This window comes from Paroedura picta, chromosome 11 (assembly GCF_049243985.1).
Source record: "Paroedura picta isolate Pp20150507F chromosome 11, Ppicta_v3.0, whole genome shotgun sequence".
Lineage (NCBI taxonomy): Eukaryota > Metazoa > Chordata > Lepidosauria > Squamata > Gekkonidae > Paroedura > Paroedura picta.
Window position 1 is genome coordinate 39,266,885 of NC_135379.1, and position 26,463 is coordinate 39,293,347.

General features: G+C 43.7%; 1 protein-coding gene across 1 annotated transcript; it reads right to left on the bottom strand.

Annotated features, from left to right (window-relative positions):
* Nucleotides 1–7,729: 7,729 nt before the first annotated feature.
* MTURN (maturin, neural progenitor differentiation regulator homolog) lies at nucleotides 7,730–26,252 on the bottom strand. Its single transcript, XM_077303775.1, has 3 exons — nucleotides 26,046–26,252; nucleotides 10,142–10,264; nucleotides 7,730–8,310 (listed from the first exon to the last, which is right to left on the bottom strand). Exons 1-3 carry the CDS (start codon nucleotides 26,205–26,207, stop codon nucleotides 8,200–8,202), a joined length of 396 nt encoding a protein of 131 aa, XP_077159890.1. The 5' UTR covers nucleotides 26,208–26,252; the 3' UTR covers nucleotides 7,730–8,199.
* Between the last annotated feature and the right edge of the window lie 211 nt (nucleotides 26,253–26,463).

A 26,463-nucleotide genomic window follows, 5' to 3' on the forward strand; every position in this document is an offset into this window, starting at 1 on the left:
CACAGTAATTGTAGGGTTAATGTTCTCATGCTTGTATTCCATTCTAGCCAGCTCCATAAAGAAACTAACTTCTTATTTCAATTAAAAAAAATAACATTTCTGCCCTTCTGTCTGGTTTGTGGGTGACTTTCAAAGAACTGAATTTAACCTCTCATTCTTGTGTATTATAAACATGAAAGGCTGCTAATCAGCCTTTAATAACACAACTCTAGGAAAGCTCTGTTGCCGAACATTTTTGTGAAGGCAGAGCCCTTGAAAGTGTTGGTTCAGGCTCTCCGATTGGATGCGGGAGGGAATCTCAGGCTACAGTGGCATCCTTATGAGAGCCAGTTTGGTGTAGTGGTTAGGAGTGTGGACTTCTAATCTGGCATGCCAGGTTCGATTCTGCGCTCCCCCACATGCAGCCAGCTGGGTGACCTTGGGCTCGCTACAGCACTGATAAAACTGTTCTGACCGAGCAGTGATATCAGGGCTCTCTCAGCCTCACCTCCTTCACAGGGTGTCTGCTGGGGGGAGAGGAAGGGGAAGGCAATTGTAAGCTGCTTTGAGCCTCCTTCGGGTAGGGAAAAGCGGCATATAAGAACCAACTCTTCTTCTTCTTCTTCTTATGGCCACCTCAAGCATACCACAGCCATTTCCAAGGCATTTTAAATACCATGAGGGTGCAGTGCAGTGCTCTTTCCCCCACTCCACCATATATTTTCAAGTGCAAAGAAAACCGTAATGTGCGCACCTTCCCAGTGGCTCTATCACACTTGAAAAACCACATGGAAGTGGAATACAACACGATACCGCACAGCATTTTAAAATCTTAAAATGGCTGCAGCATTCTCTTGGTGGGCCACAAGCACCTGGCCACATTGAGTTTGGCTCATGCTAGTGCATTTTAGGAACAGTGGCTCTCCCCACCACATCTGCTTCTAAAGAATTCGAAAGAATTCTAAAGCTCTTCCTCACTGTCCCCAGAGAACAACCAGCCCAGCCTGAGATGGTACTGCCTTTGCCAGTGGTATCTCTGCTGGGGAGAAAAGCAAGGAGGGCTCAAAGAGGTAGGGATGGAGCACAAAGGACTATACCAGGGGTAGTCAAACTGCGGCCCTCCAGATGTCCGTGGACTGCAATTGTAGTCCACGGACATCTGGAGGGCCGCAGTTTGACTACCCCTGGACTATACCCTTAGTGCAGTGGCTCCTGTGGAAATAGACTCAGTGCCGAATTCTTCATTGCCCGCTTCCCTTGTAGCTTCCCTTTGAAAGCAATGGGAGGAGGACGAAATTTTGCACACAGCTCGCTGGCCAGTCACATTGACCCAGCAATCTACTCTGGGTGTGAGAGTTCGGTCCAATTACACACCCAGAATTCCTGCCTGGAATTACTTGGACACTGCCCCCAAATTGCACATGGCTGATTGCCAGAGAGTCATGCTTCTAAACAGAGGCTCCCTGTTTGTCTAGGAGCTTTAAAAGAAATGTGGCCATTTACAAATTGAACAGATGGCATTGCTGCGGAACTCTCCTTGAAGCAAGGTATGAATGTGCAAAATGGTCCAGTGTGAGCCAGAATGAGAGAGCAGCGTGTGCAACCATTCCTGATCCATGTTAAGAGGAGATACATAGCAAATTTAGATTAGGAACATCCTGATAATTTCAAACAATCTCCTCCTGTCCCGACCAGATAAATTGGAGGCTTCCTGCTCATTTGAGTACCCTTCCCATTCTCTCCTCTCTTACTTACAAATTTCTTTCTCAAAATTATTGTATTGTTTTAAGCAGCCTGCGCACACCCCTTTGCGTATTTAAACCCTGCCAGCATCTGTGAGGCTTAGTGAGGGGGCAAGAAGCTGTGTAGGATAGGAGGCAAGGGTATTTTTGGCAGGGATATGTGAGCCCTGCATCTGGCCTGCCAGTCAGAATTCTGCACATAAAATACCATATCCATTCATGCCCCTTGCACAATGTTTTGCTGCTGAGAACTCATAAGAATGGGAGTGAGAGGAAGGAAGCCAAAGAGAGGAGAGAATGTAGAGCCTGGGGGAAAACAGGCGTGGGGGCACAGAATGAAATCAATGCAGGTGCAGGGGAGGAGAGGAGAGCCGCAGGAATTGCCATGTGAATTTCCTGGGCCTTTTTTGCTTTCGGCTCTGCATAGTTATTTGTCCTCATGCTGGCTAGAAACTTGTGATGCGGTGCAAAACTTGAAAAGCCGCTGTGGTGTTGTGATTACAGTGTCTTGGATCCTGGAAAGTCGGATTTGATTCCCCACTCAGCACCTCACAGGACTGTTGCAAGGATAACATGGAGAAGAACAGCAGAAGCCACTTTGGCTCTCCATTGGGGAGAAAGTATCTGAATTAAAGCCAAAACTCTCAGGGTGTCAAATTATCAGCCGTATCTTTCAGAGGTTGGCAAAAGCATGTTAGTTCTCTTATCACTTTGGTTTAGAGGAAGCTTTGGGCAACGATAATTTCAGGGATCAAATTGTTCCTACAATGACTGTAAGAAAATGGTGCCAGTCTGAAATGACCCCAACAAAGGAGAACAGGATTGTTCTTTCACAGGCAAAAGGTGATGGGGGCAATTTGACTGCCTTGTTTTCTGTCCACAGAGAGGCAAAAAAGAGTGAAAGGACAGACACAGAGACGTGGGGCAAGGCTGTCCTTTGCAAACAAACACACCACCATGATCTCTAGGCGCCATTATGTGCAAAGGACAGGTTTGTGTTTCATTGTGTATTCTTGTGAAACATCTGTAGTTTGCTTAAGATTTGGGGACAAAAAGCAGCCAGCGCACACCACAGGAGCGTAGGGGAGGCGCAGGTGTTGGCTGCTTCGGGCACGAATGGCCACTTTGGATGACAAAGTGCCCAACCCTAATGGTGACTGAGGGGAACTCCCACATTCTGAGGCACTGATCCTCTAAATCAGAGGTAGTCAACCTGTGGTCCTCCAGATGTTCATGGACTACAATTTCTATGAGCCCCTTCCAGCAAATATGCTCCTAGCATTTGCTGGAAGGGGCTCATGGGAATTGTAGTCCATGAACATCTGGAGGACCACAGGTTGACTACCCCTGCTCTAAATCTCAGAGCCAGGATACAGCATCAAGGGCTGTCCAGAGGAACTGTTTTGCTGCTATTTGACATAGAATGCTCCAGCATTCTAGATGCACCACCAGTCCGATCCAGCAAAACTCTTATGTTCAGAGATCATCAAAATGCCCCAAGCCTAACACAGTGCAGCATGACCTATAACGCCACAGTACGTAACAATCTTTGCACACGGGAACCAACAAAGGTGCATTCAAATTGCCTGCTTCTATACCTGGATCTTTACTGTTCTTATCAATGCAAAGGCACTCCAGGGAAGGCCCTGTCTAGGATCTGCCCAGTAGTGAAGTTGCAGTCTTCATGGATCTTTGTTTTCATTTAAAATGCTTTGTCTAGACAGGAAACACTCATACGGGAAGTGCAGGCTCCGGAGTCTCGGTCTCTATAGCTGAGAAATGATTCCTAAATGCCTGCAGAAACTCAAAGCACTGCATGAAGATGTCGTTTCCTGCCATGCAGAGACTTTAATACTGGGACAATAGTAAAGATGACTGCAGTATGTTCTGTCCACCTAGATAGGCATCCATGGCTAAAAGCCAAGGCTAATAGCATGAACATGGAGAAAATCAATTGCAGAGGCATCAAACAGCATTCAGTATGGTTTGTGGGGAAAGCAAATAGGTTTTTGCAAGAAATAGCATATCAGTAATGGTGCAGGGTGATAAGGCAGCTGACATGCTGTCTGAAGCTCTGACCATGAGGCTGGCAGTTTGATCCCAGCAGCTGGCTCAAGGTTGACTCTGCCTTCCATCCTTCCAAGATCAGTAAAATGAGTACCCAGCTTGCTGGGGGATAAAACAGTAATGACTGGGAAGGGAATGGCAAACCACCCTGTATTGAGTCTGCCAAGAAAACGCTAGAGGGCGTCACCCCAAGGGTCAGGCATGACTCAGTGCTTGCACAGAAGATACCTTTACCTTTAATGTAATTGCTTTGGAATCAGCCCTGCAATAGACAACACACGTGAGCACAGCCTGTTATGCCATACCGATCATCTGAAGATAGTTCTCTTGCTTGCCTTCTTTTCCCTCTCAAATAGGATTTGCCAGATCCCGTACAGGACTGAGAGACTGTGCTTCCAAGATGTCTGCCAATGCAGCGTAGGACTTCTCTACCACCAACGCAGGGCAACAGGAACTCCAGCCAAAATCTGTCAGTACCTGCAAAACTCTCTGAATAACCTGGAGATGCAGCCAGTAGGTGGAAAGCAGAGGCAGGAGGACCATTAATTTGGCCCAGGAATGCTATTGGCACAAAGCTATGGTCCGTCACTTGTTCCATGGTGCAGAAGGCTAAATGACTCCAAATCAATTTACAGCCAGTGTTCGGTGGAACCCACAGATCACCTTGCAGTAATTTTAGAAGGATGACTCTACCTATCATCTCCATCAGGGTCCCATTCAGATGTGAATGCTCTTCAATGTCCAAAACTGGATATATCATGATAGCCACATATCTTAACAATTTAATGTTTTAACGTTCATATTTTTTTTATATTGCGTTTTTACCTTATTGGTTTTAATATTGTAAGTCGTCACAAGATCCTTAGTGTCAGTGGCCACTAAAATTTTTTAATAAATATACAAAACTGTCCAACTGGCACTAGTTTTGTAATTTAGGTAAGAATATCAGCAGGATGGCAGTGGGTTGGTTGCATTCGCTCCCTTAAATATGTTGTGCGGTTAAAGGAAAATGAGAAATGCAGATAAACCTAACTCCGCATAGTGACTTCTTTCAACATAAAACAGATGACATATGGAGGACATTTATATTGCTTAACTAAATAGATCAAGCTATAAGGAACCATTCTACCCCCTCACCTCCCCAAAGTAGCACCATCCGCTGTTTAAAATCGTTATCATTTAATCTGCTTTAGAGCACGGAAATGAAGAATAAGCATGGGAATTGAATAGATGAGGAATGAAAAGCTCTGCATTACATTTTATTGTGATAAGCAAAAAGCCTGTTAGAACATACAGTCCTACAATGAACCCCGTTTTGGTGGCACAGATAGCCTGTATCCAAATAAAATGTATATTTCATTTTGCGGGACTTCTGAAACCCCAGTTTTTTGCAGTATTGCAGATATTTAGATGTGTACATCCCATGAGTAGGATCCTTGAGCACCACGAAGTCCTGAGGAAGATGTTCAATTTTACAATGCAATATCCAGCAGAGATTCAAATGGAAACGCTGTTAAAAAGTGTTTTCACAGGAAACAGTATTGGTTAGCACAGTGAAACCTGACAGTACTGTTAATTTGTTTCATGAAACCTACAGGACCTTTATTAAAAGACTTTCATATTTAAGGCTTTCATCTCACCTGTTTTTTTAAAAAGTCAGGATTTTTGTATGGAAAAAAAAAGACTGAATCCTAAAGAGTTGTTTATATTATAGAGACCAGCAGCACCATCCTAAACTGAGTTAGACTTTCCTAAGTCTGCTGAGCACAATGGAACTTCGAAGGATCACTTTGCCTGGGAGTAGCACTGTTAGAATTCATGTATGGGACAGACGACTGCAACATAAAGAAACGGCAGCCAGTTCTTGGCCAACCTATCAAGTTTGATCAAGGGATAAGTGCACCGCTGGTCAGTGGGCCACTCTTAATGAAAAAGGTTATCAGTGGCTGGGAAAAGTCAGAGCAGCTACAACATAAAACATGTAGGATATTTCAAGAGTGGTATCGCCATCGGTCATTTCTGTAATGCGTCTCACGTGCAAGCACTCATGCTCTGCTATGGTGAAGCCCAGCTATGGTGGCTGCCAGGGGGCAACGGCACCACCAGTCTGATTGCAGAGGGTGACTAGCCAAGAAGGGCACTGTTTGTATGGCAAGTGGCCTCTCCACCACTGACCCGGAGAACCAAGTGGCCTGACAAAAGAGCAATCCGTCTTTTGCTTCCCAGAGTGGCTTCCACCATAGGTCAACTGTTTACTCTGATCAGAGGCAAGTGACTGACCCAGCCAGACTGGTGATGGCACAACCTACCAGCCCCTAGCAAATGAAGGATGCAACTTTGTCCCCAATATGATATGCCCCTGCTCTGAATAGGTAACAGGGCAGTGGAGAATAGTAACTACAGTAACAGGGCAGTGGAGAATAGTAACTCTTTCCAAAGCTCCTATGGATTCAAAGCAACGTTACAGTTGGGAACAAGCAAAACTTTCAGAAAGGCTATTCAAAAGAATCTACGTTCTTTGTGTCTCACATTGACAAAGACGCCATAAGCCAAGCTGCTAACAGCTAGGTCTGTTTACCTCTTGCACAAATAAAAATGGATTTGTGTTCTGGCTATTCAGATTCTGTTAACACAATATTTGATCCTACCATCACTGACAACAAAATTGTTAGACGCATAATCAAAACACGGTACAGGGATCTATTCTGCCCACTGTCTGTAAATTAAGTTTACAAAAAGCACTGCGGAAATACTGAGTGTTCCTATCATTCAAAGAATATTTGATTGGTCCTGAAAGGTACTACATGGAACTTCCCCCAAATCCAGTGCAATTAGTTGAGTCTTTTCGAACACTTCTTCCCTATTTGTCACTGCTGAAGGACTGAATGTGATTCAATCAAAGTTCAAGTACTTTAAAATTACTGTTCCTAATCTTCTAAGGATGATCTTGAGGGGACTGTACAGGAGACACTCCTTTGTTGGGCCTCAGGCCCTCTTATAAAGTCCCTTCTCCCTTCCTGTGTTAGCTCCCTTTACTATGGAGCAGCATGACTCCTGCTCTGGCATTAGCTATAGCTAGTAGTAACCAGGGTTCACCAGCTTCTAATGCACACTGACACAAATGTAGCTGGAACATTGCATCCCTATTAAATCAAACAATGGAAAGGAAAATAGGATTCACATGGGAAATAACAAGTGAGGAAGTATATGGCATGTTCCTGGCCTCCTAAGCTGACTTAGGGCTGCTTCCACATGAGATTGATTCCCCACTGTGGACCCACTGCCACTGCAAATGCAGCGGCAAAGGAACATCCACACTGGACAATCCTGTTCCTTCTTCCCTCAACCCACCCCCGCCTCACCAAGGGAGGGCTCTTTGCCAGCGTATTTTTTAAAATCAAAAGTAGGTGTATCATCATTGCTTGCCAGTTAGCTTCCCGATCAAGATCAAGGCTTTGGTTTTGACCTTTAAGGCTATATGTGGCCCGGGTCCTACCTATCTGAGGGACCACTTATCTCCTTATGCCCCCCATAGGGCTCTTTGTTCTGCGGGTATTTGCTTGTTGTCTCGGGCTCCCAGGAAGTTCACCGGGCTTCGACTAGGGCCAGGACCTTTTCAGCAAGGCTCCCAGAAATCACACAATACAACAGAAGGAGCATGTTGGAAGACAACATGTGAGGATGCTCCCAAAAAAATAAATAAAACACAAAACAAAACACAGAACCTCACTCGGATTTTAGAGCAGGAACGGAACAGATTCTCCCTGTAGAAACAGCTTGACCTCAATGAAAGCATTGCCTTCTTCAGTGTTGTGTTCTGCAACTGATAGCATTCAGAAGTGCTTCATACATTGCACCTTGTATTAGAACACTCATCATTTGTCATATTACCTGGTAAATCCTGGGGTTTTGTTTTTTGGAAAAGAAAGAGATCTAAAACGGAAAGTGCAGATTGCATTTATTCTCTGCATGGATGGTCCTCAGTAAGGGCACGCGAGTACTTAACACACCAACCAAATAATTCCTACATTCAAATCACATTCAGGTCAGTGAAACGTTAATTCTCCTGTACAAACGAACAAAATAATAATAATAATAATAAAAACAACATAAAGACAAGTCAGCAAGAAAAAAAACTAGGTCTAAGTTAACATTGGCAGAATGCTACCAAGACAACGCCATAGAAGCCTCACTGAAGCAGGAGTGAAATTCTGGCCACTTCTTTGCAAAGCTCATCACAGACTTCTGAAAAATATTGTTGCATTCTTTCTTCTGTCTCATCTTTTTATACCTTGGATTTGGGAGCCAGATTTTTCCAGTGTGATGTGCTAATCTTGAAAAAAAAATGCTAATGCAGAAGCATAAGACCCCACCTGGTAGGATAAAATATATTTTAAATTTCCTCCAAAAATTACTGCTGACTGACACCCATTTGCTGGTGATCGGCCTCTGCCTCCTCTTCTTCCACGTCTGCATTATATTCTTCAAATGCATCATCATCTACATCTGGAAGCCCCAATAGCTATTGGGAAAGAAGAAGGGAATAACAATGTCAGTGTAATGTGAGATAGGCAAAATCTCTTGATGAAGAGCAGTTTTTGCATTATACCTGTAGCACCAGGTAAAACAATTTAAATCCAGGGAAAGGTTGCAGTAGTTTAGAGGCTTGCATTGGTGGGAATGGAGTCACACATTAACACAGTAGCTAACTTGGTCATTTTACGGGAACATACAGTCGATCGCAGTTCTTTGCAAACTGTATCCCATGGATTGTAGCACGCCACAGTCACTGGAGCCTCTTCCTGCATCCCACCCAAATGGTATAACATCACATAATGAAAGACATGGAGTATATTAACATGACATAATAACTGATATTATACAGTTTAGTGCATTGTGCTGAAAGATGCTAGAATGGTAATGTTACAGTCTACGTATTTACATGAAAATACGACCCACTGTTCTAATTAGGATACCGCTGAGTAAGTACAAGGACGTGCCAGGCAATTCAAGACTGCCTCCTTCCATATCAGCTTCCCCACCGGTTAAAATCTTCTTTTTTTGAGCCTCCATTCTGTGTTCCTCCACCTGAAGTTAGGTGGGTGACCAAGAAGCAATGGCCTTTAGCAGCTATAGTGCCTCAGGTCTGGAATGCTTTCTCCGTACCCATTTGCTTGTCTCTGAGCAAGACTTACCCTCCTGCCGTCCCTTGAGTATTTTCTGGAGGTTAAACATAGACATTTTGAACAAGTTTTTGATGATCCTTTCGGTTTTGTGGTTTCTCTGTATTTTAACTATACTGCTGTATGTTTTGAAGTTTTTCCTGTAAGCTGCCTTGAGAGCCAGGTATTAGCTAACAGCTATAATGGTAGATTCAAATGGGTAGCCGTGTTGTGTGCACATGAAAGCTTATAGTGTGGATAAAACTCTGTTGGTCTTAAAGGTGTCGCTAGTCACAAACTTTGTTCAGCTATAATGGTTAACGCAGAATTTTCTTTTAAAAAAATCATTTAACCTTGGCAGCGATTCTTAAATTTTTTCCAGTGATTAATGCAAAAGCAACAAGAGCTGCACCATCCACCACATTTTGCCCCTTTGATTTGTAAGGCTCCCTTGACCTCAGGGGTGATTCCCTGGAGCCCAGCCATATCTGCAATGTGAGCATTAGCAGCAATTTGATATGGAACAGTGAGGTTTTCAGTTCTCTGTACTTGCATGCCATTTCTCTGGAACCCATATGAAAAGACCACGTAGCAGGGGGCAGACAGCATCCCTTGGCAGGATGTTCCTCCCTTCTTGGGGAGGGCACTGATCTAGAAAGTAAACCCTCCTGGCACGATCTGCCCTGGTTTGTTTTTTAAAACATGACCAGAACTGCGCAAGAGAGGTAACGTAAGTCATGCTTTTCCAGCTACAGTGAACCTATTATGGGCCTACATCTCAAAGGCTAGGAAAAAATAACCCCTGGTGTTTTACATTCCTTCCCTCCCAGTATACCTCATCTCTCTCTGCACAGTAATATGTGAAATTCCACAACCGCTGTGCCAGGAAGTGACTCCACCACAACAGTTCCTACACAGCTAAACTCTCTGCAGCATTAAAGGGGAGGGGGAGAATCAACCACCACAGAATTCCTCTTATGGGTGGAGAACCATTTTGGTTTGTCTCCTAGGAATCTCTGTTTGGAAAATACAGACATCGGAGGAGGGGAAGAAAAGCCATTTATATGACCTAAGCCCTCAGAGTACTTTCTAAAAGATAAAATTGCCTTTTTGAGAAATCATAACTAAAGCATTCTAGCTGCCTGGAAAGCTAGACCTACATTACTCATGCATGGGCAAAGAATCACTCACAGGTCTGAATGATTTGAAGACTTTTTCCAGTATTTCGTGGAGGGTCTTTTTGCCACAGGAAGATATGTAGTCCTGAGCCAACTGCAAGAAAGGCAGGCAGTCCTCACTTTCACTCCACACGTGCTAGAAGACAAAAACAAGTCAAGACAAACAAAACTGAGGAGAAATTTAGGCAAGAGTTGTTTCCAGCTTCTGGAGCAGGGAGGAGGAAGACCCTTTGGGCTTGAAGAATCATCTAAGAGCCAGCTTGGTGTAGTGGTTAAGAGGACGGTCTTCTAATCTGGCTATCCGGGTTTGATTCCCTCCTCCGCATGCTGCCAGCTAGGTGACCTTGGGCTCACCACAGCACTGATAAGGCTGTTCTGACTGAGCAGTAATATCAGGGCTCTCTCAGCCTCACCTCCCTGTCTGTTGTGTGGGAGAGGGTGTCTATTGTGGGGAGAGGAAAGGGAAGGCGACTGTAAGCCGCTTTGAGACTCCTTCGGGTAGAGAAAAGCAGCATTTATTTATTTACTTGGATTTTTATTTAACAACCAACTCTTCTTCTTCTTCTAATGGAGCTTAACCATGTGTGTCAGCGCATCCATTTCATGCATATCAGCGCAGAGAATTTCAGTCAGGGATCAGAAGTGAATTCACTACTGAAAATCAAATGATCAATTGTGCAGGCTCTGAGTTTGGATTGGGACTGCAATGAGAAAAGCATTCTGCTTTCCCCCCTTGTGCCATACTGATGGGATATATGTGCAGCCCCCAGGGGGGCATGAAATGACCCCTGGATTGCTTTGGATCAGGAAAAGAGCAGAAGGGGGAATCTGACCAAGAACTCATAGCTGGCACTTGACTAAAAGTCCTTGTGGCAGGCACACATAAAACACAACATGTAGTTAGACCATAAGGAAAGCTCAGGGAGAAGAATAAGTTCAACCCAGATCTCAAACCCAGGTAAATGGAAGCTCACATCTATGTCTCTTATGTCTGGTAGATATTTGGCTGTATTGGAATCCCTATCATGGACTCCAGGTTGCTCCCATATTACAGTAAATCCCCCCCCCCCGAGATGTTTTATCCATGTGGGGATGTATGCAAAGGGGGAATGTAAACACTTTCCTTGTTAAATGCCAAGATCAGCCCTGTTCATTCTTTGGTTCTGTTGCACATCCCCTACAGCTATGGAAAGCACATGAAGCTGCCTTCTACTGAATCAGGAGCAAAAAATGAAGACGCACCAGCCAATGAGAGTGACAGATGAAAAGAAAGCCTACAAAATGGCTATATACAGAGAATCTTACTTATTCTTAAAGATGCAAGTCAAAACCCATATGAGATCTAGTAATTCACTTATATTTCTTAAATTCCAGTGATTTTACAATATTTCCTTAATCAGTCACTATAAGCATCCAAATAAAGATTATCCAGTGGACCTTAGGATCCTTAACGGAGGTAGGCTGTTCCCACGCAGATCCCCCATCAAAAATAATTGGAACCAAAGGACCGCAGGATACTCTTTAGTTTGATGATTATAGTAACTGATTAAAAATATATTGTAAAATCACTGGAATGTTTAAAAATATAAGCCACGGAGGAAGAGACTTCACCTTGAAAATAAGTCGATTACTGAATCTCATTTGAGCTTTGAGTTAACATATTTAAGAATAAAGAAGATTCTTTGTTTGTATATGGCCATTTCATCAGCTTTTCTTTCCCACTGAATCAGACCACGGGTCCATCAGTGACAGAAATGTCTAGTCTGACTGGCAGTGACTCTCCGGGATCTCATGCAGAGGTCTTTTCTCCCCACCTACTACCAGATCCTTTTAAATAGAGGCACCAGAGACTGAACCTGGGAACCTCTGCATGGCAAACAGATGCTCCACCACTGAACTACAGCCCTTCCCCAATGATTGGGAAACCAACAAGTGGGATCAGCAGAAACTATTCTCTCCTTCTCCACAGCAGAGCAAATTAAATCTTCCAGCCAGTTTCCAAGGTAAGAAACACCCACCCTACTGGTAGATATACATTTCCAAAATGTTTATATTAAAAGGGGAAAATGGGGGGAGGGAATCCACAGTCTCCATTATGTTTCTAGCCCTTCAGATTATCTGTGCTTGAAATGCTATTTAACTTGCTAAGTGATCATTCCCATCTCATCATTATACTTTCTCTTATTCCCAACACTCATCTATTTTGGATATATTTCACATCCAGTGTGTCTGGGACAATACATGGCTACAGTATTGATCCAGTTGTGTCTGCAGTCTTTCAAAACAAAGAAGCAGAATGTTCTTTAATGGAGGCATTTAATTAGATAACAAGATGCATGAAATCCCTGCAGAAACAGGGCAATATATGTAAATGGATGTTTCCTTTGGAAACAACTTACAAATACCCCTAATACCATTTGCATATCACATAACTCTTGGAAAATTCAAGACAACACGGTCATAATGATGTAAGCATAAGAAGAATTACTTTTATAAGCATTTTTGCTAAGAGTCAAGTGAGAATTCATAGTTGCTGATAGTTCCTAATGGTCAGAGAATGGTGTTACAGCCTCTTTAACTAAAAGTTCCAGAAGTTGAACAAAGTGATCTGGCTCTTGTAAAAGTCACTGACATAAGGACAAAAGAACAGATCTCTGTACTCCTTGTAATTCCAGGAGATCCCCAGCCCTCACATGGAGTTTGGGGAAATATTTAAGTCTAATTCAAACTAGCTGTATAAAATTGTTCTTGGATTGTTCCTCTTCTGATTGCAGGTGTGTGGGAATCATGTGACTGAATGGGTCATCACCAATAAAAGAGGAAGTCCTGCATACTGAAAAAGTAGAAATGAGGAAGAAGCCCAGTTACCCTCAGGATCCTTTTCAAAAAAGAAAATATGTGACCCTCCCCCCCACAACAACCTGAAGAGGTACAGTCCAGTAGCAGTTTGTACTGTCTTATTTGTGCATGTGCAAGGGACAGAGAACAAAACCTATGCCATGCTTGTACATAGCAGCACTGAGCAAAGACAAAGCAAAAGCATACTCAATGACCAAATCAGGTCCTCTGGATTATTCCCACTGGAGTCCAAGGACATTTTTCACGCGGAACAGCAAAAGAACATCTTGGCCTCTTGCAAGCTATTTATGGACATGCTCGGAACTTGTTAATGTGGTGCAGAAAAAGAACAAGCCTCCCTTAAACTTAATAGTCAATTTTTACATAGTTGTAGGACAATGAATGAAGTCTATTTAGAGTCATATGTGAAACTTGCTCAGTTTATGAGATCTAGTGAGGCTGTTGTTGAAGTACTGGAGTCTAATGGTTACATTATCTTTTTTTCTGCAGTTCAGGTTTTTGATACTATACGTCTTGCATACATAACACTACGTAAATACAATAAATACAAAGAAGGGAAAGAACAAATTAAAAGGGTGATTATAGCAATTCATAAAAAGCAACATGATATATTTTATCTGTTAAATTGTTCATCCTATTACACAATAAAAAATGGCCCAGTGGTCACCAATCTGCATGCCAAATTATTTCTTTGCATCTGTTGGTAGTATTGTTTATTTGGTTAATAAAGTTAAATTCCAAATACAATTAAACAAGTATTTTATAGAAAGGGATTCTGTTTTTTCCCTCTCAATTTGCCATAATTTTAGTAGCTGTAAGCAGAGTTGAGTACCTCCACGTCTGAAGGAGATATGAATCTTTTAAAATATTTTAATAAAATGTGGGCATCTGAAGAGGGTGGGGGGAAATCTCATTCTACCCTAATATTTTCTCTATTCCTCCCCTAGTAACCCTCCTTAGCCTCCCCTGCTTCCTTCTCTTTTTCCCACCAAATAGCCGACCTACCTTTATCGCCCACCCCCCTTTTCAGCTCTCCCTTCTTCCCTCCTGCTGGTGACCTCTCCTGGGAAAAGCCGGTTGAAGTCAACATTTGGAAAAATAAAATAAATAAATAAAAGTCTGTTAAAGTAATTAAAGTCATCATCACCAGTTGGTCTCATAAGCTCCCAATGGCTGTTTCTGGGCCTGGCCCTGCTAAATCCTTCTCCATCAGGAAACAGGACAGGGGAGGGAGATCGGATTTTCCCCAGGACTGCTTTAGCTTCCTATCTACCCCATCTCCCCTCAGTGCTTAGTTTGCAAAAACCAAGGCTTGGAAAGCTCAGCAATATTGTTGTGGTTGCCTAGCAGCCCTCAAAATGGCCAGTGAGGCTTTAGAATGTAGTGCTGCAAAAACTGCAGGGGAGGCATTCTTTTCTTAAGGCAACAGGTGCTGCTTTGATTATGTGGGGGAGTTTTAACCCCTGCTTTAAAAATCTCTCAGATTTTTCTGCAAAGTACTGTTGAATCCCAACAATTATGCATATTTGATACACACAGTCTCTTAGCTCTTAGCTTTCATAAGTCTTTTGAGGATTTTGCTCATGTGATCGTATAGAGTGGCATGATGGATTTTCCTTGGAAAACTCAGTTCGGTTATTTGGGATCAGCTGCAGGATGCTAAGTATTTGCTAAGATCAGCGAAGGAAATTGAAAGACACTGCCCTGCCCACACACATCAGGATTGCAAGTCCTCCATTAATAAAAAAGCAACTCTGAACATTTCCTTCAAAATAGGTAGATACAAAGAGGATTAACTCCAAAATCATTTCTGTAGGGCTTGTTATATAAGCACATGTATAATGAGATTCCTAAAGCTAGAACCATACATTCTTAGATAAAAATAACCACTGCTTTCTCAGAGCAGATCCAATCTCTTTGCCTTTCCAATGTCAACTTGTGGTCCAGACAGTACTTAAACAAACAAACAAAGGAACTTTTCCTGGAAAGTACCATTGCATGCTGCAGGCTGGGATCTGTTTGGAAGTCTCTGTACCAAGAAACTTCCCATCTAGAGAAAAATGTCAGGTCATCAAGGAGGCTAAGTTATTTTGCTGTTTATTTATTATTTATTTATTTCAAAAATTGTATACCGCCCTTCCCAAAGCAAAGAGCTAAACAACATTACCCATAAAACATAATCAAATTACAACATACTTAAATCTAATTTATTACCATTTTAAATTATAAAATCAGATTAAAATCCATCCTGTAACATTCTCCTTCAGGGATTGGAGCCACTGCCTGTCCCAGGGGAGGTGGAGGGGATAAAGTATATTATGGTAGTCTGCAGTATTAGACGTATGATTATATGCATTCAACACAAATGCATAGGGAGGCCAAGTTCATTGATGGATCTATAGGCCTCAACAACTCTGTCTTGCAGGCCCTACGGGACTTTTTTAGGTCCCGCAGGGTGCTGAGCTCACTTGGAAGAGGATTCCCACCAAGTCAGAGCCAGGAACAAGAAGGCCCTGGCTCTGGTTGGGACCATTTTTACTTATCTGGGGCCAGGAACCCTTAGCAGATGTTGCATGCGGAAGTTATATTTTATTTTGAAAACTGATGTGTCTGTGTTCTCAGCTAAAAAAAAATCACATTAACAAGGCCAGTTTCACATCTCAAATAATTTTAAAGTAGCAAGAAACAATATTACAGAATAACTACATCAGAAATTTCATGCAACACCATATTCAGCATCAAAGATCAGGCTATACTATGCTGCCTTCCGTTCCACAGGGTATCCTACATATAGCAATTTACCAAGCCCAGAATACCAGAGAAATAAAAGCCAATAAAAACTAATGTAGGCATAATGCTACCCAGTCTTCTAATGATGCCTAGGAGATCAAGAAAGCTGTGTGGGCCCATGCGTTCTCTCTCCTTGCTCTCTTACTTTTGCATTCTACTTCTCCTTCGTTTACAATTATAAACAAATCATATCCCTGTTGGAGCAAGGCTTCAGACTTTTCTCAGTGGGATCCAGGCCAGGGTTTCTGTTAGCCAACGAGAACTCCAAACACACTTTGTACATTGGGTTTTGTTAACCACTGTTAATAAAAACACCGGACAAAATGCTGTGCTATGGATAGCTTTGAAAAGGGAAGAGCTTGGGAAAATCCACCCATAGGGAGGGAGGAATAAGGTGCAGGACTCTGCGAACCCAAATACCAACTTGCTGACAATCCCCAGCCGCAGGAAGGTGCACTTGGCTTCAACCAGAGCCAGGGCCTTTTTGGCCCTGGGTCCACTCTGGTGGAATGAGTTGCTGGCTGAAGTGCAAGCCCTCACAGAGCTTCCTAAGTTTTGGAGGGCTTGCAAGATGGCACTCTTCCACCAGGCATTTGATTGAGGCCAAGGACCACCATTACTATCAAGTCAGGCCCCCCAGCCAGACCCCCCACTATCCTCCATTTTGTGCCTGGCTGACCAACTATAACCATCTTACCCCCAGGCACATAGAGAGAACAGGAGCTATGTGTATAGATTGTTTTGATGTATTTCAAAGTCTAAACTATCGTACTGGTTTTAATCTTATTGTGGAAGACCACAAGGAGAGGTGCAGCCTCTAAATTGAAATATAAATAAAATAAATACAAGGCACTCTTGATTAACCATGGTTAGGACTCAGCCAGAATCACACCAGGGCCTTAACTATATAAAAAAATGGGCAACCTTAATGATAACACTGACTCATGTCACACACATTGACATTAAATGTAATTGTTTGGCTAGAAATAGTTAACACTTTGAGTGGAAAGAAGGCCATGTGCTCATATCCAAGCTTCTCTGAAGATGAAATGCAATAGACAGGATAGTTAAAGGACTTCTACTAGCTGACCATCCAAAATACTTGTGGTTTTGTGGCTTTCCAAGCATTTACATTTCAATATAATTAATAACTAGGTGTTCTCCAGCACAGGAGGAAAAAACTTCTTTCAGGAGACATCTTCAGCCTAATTAAGTATATGACAGCAAAGCCCTGTCATTAGCATATAATCATATCCTTTTTTGCACATATCAGGCAGAAAAATATTGATTGCCTTGCAGTTCAGAGCCATATTGCATCTACATATAATCCCTCAACTCCCCCCTCCCCTCCCCTCCCCAACAGCAAGGAATGGGATGCTTGCATGCAAGAGCACATGCAAGAGACTTCCAATGAAGGGTATTGGGAGTCCATGGTATTAATGAGTTTTTACCATGGAAATGCTCCCCCCACCACACCAAGTGCATATACTAGGCAGTATCCTGCCATTCCCATCTTCCCCGGCAGCTACCTCTGACACACGGGGGGGGGGGGGGAATCACTGGCCTAGTCAAAGCCCACACCTCAATCCAATTGAGAATCTGTGACATGACAAGACGACTGCCATGCACCAACACAACCCATCTAACTTGAAAGAGTCGGAGCAGTTTTGCCTTGAAGAATGGGCAAAAATCTCAGTGGCTAGATGTGCTACGCTGCTCGAGGTGTACCCCAAGAGTCTTGCAACTGCAATTGGAGCAAAAAGTGGCTCTACCAAGTATTGACTTTAGGGGACTTCTGCACAGTCATGATTTCTGTTTCTCTCGAGTACTATTTGTGTCACAAGAAAAAAGATTTTGCACCTTCAAAGTGGTAAGCATGTTGTAAGAATCAAATGGGGCTAACCCCCCTCCCCCAAACCCAACTTAGTTCCAGGTTGCAATGCAACAAAACAGGACTAACACTGTGCGTGTGTGTGTGTGTCTGTGTGTGTGTATACTTTTGCAAGCCACTATAGGTCAGAGCACTTCAAATGCTGTTTCTTCACTGGCCACCTTTTAAAACAGGGCATCTGTAACATTCAAACCGAACACCGCTTTTGAATGGTTGTATAAAAGCTCACGACGGTCTCTCCAAGGATTCATTGCGGCTTTTCAGAGAGCCAAAAATAACAACCCAGAACATCATTTGATAGTGAAAATTGTTGTGGCCAAGAATGGTGGGCTAAACACTGAAAAACAAGATTAATGCATTCCAAACCAAGATGTTGAATTGTATCATACTGAGAGTAAATCGCCCTGAGCCATGAGGGAGGGCAGTATATGAATATAATAAAATAAATTTATTTCCCAGCGAATGCCACATTAGTTCTAGGCCTGCTGGTGACAAATTGTACATTCTCATTCCCAGCAATTTTTTAAAAGCACCCCGCTTCATTTTGAGCTTTTTGGAAGTACTTATTGTTTGTGAGGTATCTAAGTAGCAGCCCAGGACCATGGCTGAACAAACAACATGGCTTTGGTCCTGGCTACCTAAAGGCCTACCTATTCCCATTAGGGCTGGGAGCTTTGGTGCACCTTGGCTGGTTCGGTGATCGCGGAAGCCAAAGATGACCAGTGCCGTGTCGCAGAGAGGAGGGGTGGCATGGAACCAGCTGAGGGGCACCGAAGTGGCCAACCCTAATTCCCATACAAAACTTTTGTCTAAGGTTTATACTTCACTCCCTTTCCTTTGCTTAGGTGAGATGATCAACAAATAGGCCTTTTTGGTGTGGCCTCCCAATTATGGAATGCCGTCTCCATATCTATCTAGTGTGTATCGAGCTTGTTAAGTTTTCATGACCACTTAAGAATTATTTTCCCTAGTCTTTTGTAAAGTTTGTATTGGGGGGTGGGGCAGGTGGGCTTTTTGCTGATTTGATACTATTATTGGTAATTGTTAATGTATCTAATGTTTTTCTTGCAAATGATGCCTTCTGATTTGTAAGCTGATAGTACTGGTAGATTAGTGTAGGATACACAAAGATAAATAAACAGCAGTGTGCTCAAACAGAATTATCTAAAACAGAAAGCAGGAAGGGAAGTACAGATGGTAAGAACAATAGTGGGGGGGGGGGGGGCAGGGGCGGCCTGGGTTGCTTCAGCCTTCACTGTTCCTACCCGTTTCAATCTTGATCATTACTATGAGGGCAGTGGAGAACATAGTTTCATCCAGACAGAGCTGTAGAGGGTCTAAAGATGCCAAGAGGCAAAAAAATGAGAAGAGTAAAATATTTGGCTTGCAGGTCATGCCCTTTTATCTGTGGGTAAAAAACTCCTTGGTATTTGATACAGGAAATAAGATAAAGGCCTATGCCAGCCTATCTCAACCTTTTTTAACATCAAGAAACCCCTGAAACATTCTTCAGACTTCGAGAAACCCCAGAAGTGGCGTGATGGTATAGAATATGGTTGGGAAGCATTGTACATGCCCACCAGGGGCCCTCCAGGCCCATAACTGGCCATGGTGGCCAGATTGACCTAGCCATATATGATCATATCATCCAATAAATCTTTAATATTTTTTTAAATGTATAAAACATTAACTTCCATTAATTCAGGAAACCCTTCCAGGGCTGTCAAGAAACCACAGGATTTCATTAAACCCAGGGTGAGAAAGCCTGGCCTATGCCTTACCTTGTGCATTTGGATTACCCTGAATATAGAAGTCTTTGCACTTTTATGTTATAATGCCTTGCCTTCTGTTATTCTGGAAGCAAGGAAGATTAAAGAAGATGTCATACAAGGAACACTTACACCTTTGCCAAGAGCAAAGTTTAAGACATTAGAACATGTTATTTTTGATTATAAAGATTACAACTATATTCAGGAAGCCCCTATTACCCCAATAATTTCAGGCCTGTTTGGGAGAGACAGATTGTTCTGCCTTATATATATGCTATCAGATAAGAAACCAGAGATTTCACAAAAAGTGACTAAATTGACTGGCCTTTAAAGCTGGGAAATCCTTGATAAACACCACTGATAAATTGCTTTAATTTGCCAATAATGGTTCTACATAGATACATTCAATAGCATTGTATAGTGTTTGATATACCATCTGATTTTATTTATCTAGGCAGTAACTGATTTTTATATAGCTTGATTATGTAACTTATTTTTATATCTTGGTCATGTACCGTGAAGAAAATATTTATGTATCTGCAGGAGCCCAGAAATATTGAAGGGATTTCCACACCTTTTAAAAATAGCAAAATGCTTACCTTTAGTTGTCGTTATATTCCAGCCCCCCCACCTGACGTCGCCAACATGCAGCATCTGGACAGTAAACAGCCAACTATGTAGTGCTACGTACCGGAGACCAACCAGCAGGCCACCAGCAAAAATAATGTATGGAAGTGAAGAAGTACTATTTCCGCTCCAATGTCCCGCCCTTGCACTCGTCTCCCTCACCCTTCTCCCAGGGACGGGAGTTTGTTTTTTTTTAAGCAAACTGCTTGGAGCAACAAATAGGTGTACGAGCATCCTGGTAAAGCCCCCCCCCCCCAATATTTTTCCCAAAGTTGTAGCACAAAGCATGCCTCTCTAACCCCCCCCCCCAACCGGGAATCAGGAATAAGATTCATTTTCAAAAGAAGCAAGACACGTGATTCCATAAGGGGTGTCAATAAAGAAGCACTATGCATTTTTGCATAGGCATTTCAATGGAGAAGTTTTGAATTTAAAAAAATAACCATCATCGTGGGCCCATTAAAGCTTGTAGAAAGGGGCCTGGCTGCCTGGCTTGATTGACAGGTGGAAGAGTCGCATATAAGCCATATTGCTCTCTTCCACTATTTCCAATAGCACTTGTGAAGGGGGAGAAGCGCGAAATGGCAGCAGAAAAGAGCAAGTCAGCAAAAAGGCGAGGAGGTGCCAGGAGGCGCAATTGTATTTAGCGTTACGCCATTCAGCTTGCATAACGCTAATTTTAACAATGTGCGGAAATGCCCTTATTTTCTTTGAACATCACATTTGAAGGCAGACTTCTTTGCAATTTCACTGCAGCAGGATAAAAAAATACTCAGCACATACTTGAATAAAGAAGGGGTTCCTGCTCTTATGAGAGCTTCTTTCTCCAGAATGGGCACATCCACATGGGAGGAATGGGGTGTGAACAGCCCTGGGGCAAGCTGAAGCAAGTGCATGAGCCTAAGCCTATTGCCATGGCCTAGGCCTATATTACAGGGCCTCTTGTGGCACAGAGTAGTAAGGCAGCAGACATGCAGTCTGAAAGCTCTGCCCATGAGGCTGGGAATTCAATCCCAGCAGCCGGCTCAAGGTTGACTCAGCCTTCCATCCTTCCGAGGTTGGTAAAATGAGTACCCAGCTTGCTGGGGGGTAAATGGTAATGACGGGGGAAGGTACTGGCAAACCACCCCGTATTGAGTCTGCCATGAAAACGCTAGAGGGCATCGCCCCAAGTGTCAGACATGACCCGGTGCTTGCACAGGGGATACCTTTACCTTTTTAGGCCTATAGCACAGAGCAACCACAACTGTCTCTGCTTGCCCCTGGATGCTGGCAGCCCTCATGCCAGTACCCTTCTCAGTAGGTTAAAAGGCTGTGTGTACCAATGCTGGCTTGTAGAATACACTTTAATTTAAAAAAATAAATGGGCAAAGTACAGATGAAATTGGCCAACTGTATCTGCCTCCAACTTCTGTATCCTGGTCAGTTTCATCTGGGAAAATGGCATGGGGAAGGCAGAGATTGGGGATGGGGAAAGGTAGACACAGCGATCACCCACAATGTCTAATGACCTCTCATCCATATCAAGTGAGATAATAGCATTATAGTCAATTTGATTGTGGTAAAATAGTATAAAAGTATAACTGATTGTGCTGAACTGCATGGGAGCATACAAATTTGTAATAAAACAGCCCTTGGGGAAAACAACAAACGTGATGGTATAGAAATGGGACACTTTGAGACAAATGTCATTTGGATAAGGAATCAGAACGCAAATGATGTCAAAAGCGAAGACATTGTCTAGGTAGAAGCATTCTGAGTCACAATGGGAGAAGGCAGCCAATAAGGATAAAGTGAACACACAAATATGAAGCAGACCTAACTCTGCTGCATGAATGAAATACTTAGAAGAGCACTCTTGGCTTCATAGCATTCTGGCCACATGTGGAGTACTTCACAGGACAAAGCCTCTGAGATGGGAATAAAACTATTCTGCTCACCCAAAACATTTTTGAAAAGCGACTGTGTAAACAGGCTTTGAGTCATGGGTATCAAAATTCATATTCCTGAGAAGCACTGCAGGAAGCAACATGTAGATTTAAATTATTAACTAGGAGCATGGAGCTCAATTTTGGGTTCTTGACCAACCAACCAAGATGCTGGGAAGAACAAGGGTTTTTTATTTTTTATTTTAATTTCTGCTTTAATTTATACCCCACCACTCATGACAATGTTGCTTTTGCAGCAGCTTACAATATAAAACATGATCATGAAGTCCCCATAAAACCAATTAAAACATTAAAATCCCTAAAAATACAATATCCATGCAAAAAAAAAAATCAATATGCACAATATCCAGATGGTGGTATAACTCTAGTGGCCCAGAAACCCAATTCAGTTGTTCCAGCCTGGCCAATGGCATAGCCACATGGGTGTAACACCAATATTAACCCACAGGTTCAATGTAGGGCAACATAGGGGGGGGACCCACTGATCTTAATTAACCAGGGTTAACCTGATTTTCTAAAAGATCAAAGGGGGCTTACAATGTTTAATAACAATCCTACAGAAACAAGGGACGATAATCAAAATAAGAAAGACACAATAAAGTAACAATGCTAAGCTCAGCTATGAATAAATTCAAACATTATCGAAAAGCCCTGAGATGCATCATAAACCTGCCATGAGGCCTACACCGCCCTAGACAGCTCATTCCACAGAACAAGAGCTGCCACTGGGAAGATCTCACTACCATCATCTCAGATTGGCTGGTAAATGGCACTCCTCACAAGCCCTATTGTGTGGGCCCTACGTGGCATGTGGATTCACAGAGTTAAAATAAAACCTCAGTTCTGCAGTGGATCTTCTGGATATGCAGACTTGCTCAGGCAGTCAACAGTCACTGGACCGTACTTGCACTAGCAAAAAAGGAGTATATGTCCTCTGCCCTACTTCTGGCACCAAATATTGTGTCCACAGACTGTACCAAATCCCAAGAATTGGCAACTTTAAGCAAGCATAAAGACACCTCCTCTACAAATCAGCTGAAGTTTGATTTTCAGTAACTAGATCTATACTTCAACTGACCATTGCAAAACAACCACAATGCAACTGGCATTATTAGCAAAGTCGCATTTCTACCTTGTCTTGACTATTATCCTGCAAGAACCCTGGCAAACTGCCCAGTGTCACTGAAAATACCGTCCCAGGACTTCAAAAAGGAAGATGGCATTATCTAATTCCATTTATGAATAACTTGTCTCTTTGGGAATTATAACAAGGTTTATGAAGTAGGTTGGGATAATTGGCAAGGCATAAAATTGTATTTAAAAAAGAAGGGCAAGAAAGTTTGGTCATGTTCGGCAGAACTACCACAGTTATAAGAACTGACATAATGTCTCAATATTGCAGACATCTCTTTCTTAGTTTAAAATATGGTTTAGCTCATGACAGTAGATGAAGTAAGCTCACTTTCACAAATGGGGGTGACTGTTAGCAGGGCAGTCCTAAGCAGAGTCCATTGGCTTCAGTTGGTTTAGAAGGGTGTAACTCTCTTTAAGATTGTACTGAGTCTCCAAAATCAAGGTCCTGCCCTCTACATTACACTGATTCTGTTTTTCTGACTCAGTGTATTTCCTGTGTGTGGACTGGTCATGCCACAAAGCCTCTACAAAGGTGGGTATAGTCATTCAAACCCAAGCACTGGAGTAGATTGATCCAGTTTTTCCTCTGATTTAAAAAGGGAGGGAAGGTCTCCTTTGACCACCCCCATGCTGGGGGTCACAGGATTCACACAGACAAGAAACATGGGATGTATTATACATGGAAGTTGTGCAAGACTGAATGGAAAAGCTGGTTGGAGACACACATGCAAGTGCAAGGCTTTAAAAGTGCAACTGATAAAACCATAATCAAGAGCAATTCATTGTTTTAAAGCAAATCATTAACCTGATATTTGCTTCTTTGCATATGTTTTAAAACTCAATGTTCTTTTGTTGCACACTCAAGGAGGAAAGGTTGGACCCAACCATCTTTTCCCATTGAATCTCATCATTTTCCCTCCTTACTGTATTTCCTATTCCATCCCACAATTCCCAACATAATGTTGTTGGTTTTAAAAATAGTGGTCAAAGAAAACACCTCCTTCCTTTTTAAGAACAGGCACCCTGCTTGTTCCCACAGGAAAATTCAGGTGACCAGCTTTCGAACTGTATGACACATCAGATTTGCAAAGACTCATTTGTATCTTATTTTCTGGTTTCTAATTAGCACCAAGCTTTCCAATCTGGAAAAAGAAGAATATTTGCTTTTCAGCAACATTTCTGTTATGCTCAAACAGGAGTGAGGGAAACCTTGCTACTTTAGCAGATCAGCATGGACAGGAAGTTACAGTTTCTGATGTTAGTAAAAGCCTAAGAAACCAGCACCTGCTTGGACTATACTGTAACCAAACAGCTAAGATGACTGACGGCCTCCTCCTGAAACAGCTTTCAAATAAAGCATTATCCTTAGCCCAAGCCCTGAAGGAGCTGAAGGCAGCCGTTGGGGAAATATCATTCTGGCTCCATTTTATTTATACGTGTTCTCCATTTGCTGGGACAGACAGAAAAAGCCCACCTTCTATTCAGGAAAGGGGCAGGCGACATGAGGGCAATTCCCTCTAGGATACACAAGCTACTAGCTAGACTAACAGATAGGGAAGGAGCATCAAGGCTGTCCCACCTCTTGGGTACCTGCTTTTAGAGAAGATGACCCCTGGAAAAGGATAATACCCATTCCATACTATGGGCTTTCAATAACGGAAAGCTTTGGTTCTCAAACTATCACCACAAGTAGAACTGAATCCCCCCCCCCCCACACACACACACACTTCTTTACAGGCCAGCCTCCCAGTGACCACAACAGACTCCATTTTGCAGGTTTGGAGATATGCTACAAATGATTGTGTCCAGCAATAAAGATAGCAAGCAGAATATTTGCTGTCCCTTTTTCCCTCTTGTTCAGCAGCCGAATAAAGCATCCCCAAACAAGTCTATCTCCGGCTCTCACCACTTGGCTGAAGGAAGTGACCCTGTCCTTGTTCCTTGCCCTCCTGCCTGCTCCACAATCTCTTGTCCTTCGTGAGCCATGGGTGGGCACAGAGAGCCTGTGAACAAACTGAACATATCACCCCTCCCGCCCTGGGTAAATATAAGGCAGGCCCACATATCATGACTGCCTGGGCATCAAGTCACCCGCTGGGAAGCATACCAAACAAGGCCCAGCGTGGGAACAGTGGTTTGAATTTCAGCTCAACGTTTCCAGAAGAAAAGAGAACCTGGGAGCTTTCCTACCCATTCTGCGCAGCAGTGGGGTTTTGGAAAGATGGAGGTGCCTATCTTTCCCACAAGCCTGTACAAGCCCAATACAACCCACCATGGGCTCAATAAAGCCTCCGCCGTGATAGAAGTGAGTGGGGGGGGGCTGGCAATGGGGGGCTAATGGTCTGCCTTCAGTCTGATGGCACCCAAGTTGCAGGTCAAAAGTTATTCCAAAATAAGTTCCCGAAATACGAGGCGTACAGTACACTGCTCTAGAAAGCTCCCTCTTACACAGGGTCGTTGAGGGGACGGTACTCTGCACATGCTCAGAGGTACTCTGCTGTTGTTATTACTCCACAAGCCCCCCGCCCCGCTGAACCCTGCCTCAAAAGATGCCCTGAGGAACAGTTAGCAGGGCGAGGAGGGCAGCAAACCAGCAGTACAATTCTTACAAAAGCTGGCGGCGAGGAGAAGGGGGGGGGGAGCCATCCGTCATTCCCAGGCAAATGGCCATTGTTAACCTCTCACCCCAGGCCCTCAGGGCCAGAAAAGGCGGCGGGCCTCCCCACACGGCGCCTCGGGGGCGAGAGGCCTGTACAACCCCCGCGAAAGGGGCGGCCGGGCCCTGTCGACGGGGAGGGGGCTCTCCCCCCCCCGACCCCAGGAGCCCTATTTCTAGAAAGGCAGCGAAAGCCGCCGCCGCCGCCTCCGGCAGGTCCTCTGGGGCTCGCCCCGACTTACAAAATTGTCCCCGCAGCCGTTGTCAGGACACAGGACGTAGAAGGACACGCCCGGGTCGGCGTAGAAATCCATCCTCCGCTCCGTCTCCTCGGTGGCGATGAGCTCGAAGGGGGTGTTGGAGCACCATTTATCCGCAACGTCCGCCAGCTGCTGGAAATCCATCCTCGCCTCCTGCCCTGGCTGCCTTCAGCCGCCTCCCTCCTCCCTCCCTCCCTCCCTCCGCCCGCCTCCTCCTCCCTCCTCTCTCCCTCCCTCCTCCGCGGCGGCGGCGGGTGACTGTATCCGATTCCGCTCCCTCTGCCGCTCGGAACCTGGGCGCTCGGCCCTTCGGCGGAGGGAAGGACCGGGGCGGGCGGGGGGATGCTGCTCCGGCCGCCCCGCCGGCGCTTCGGGCTGCGCTCGTGGCTCCCTGCCCCAA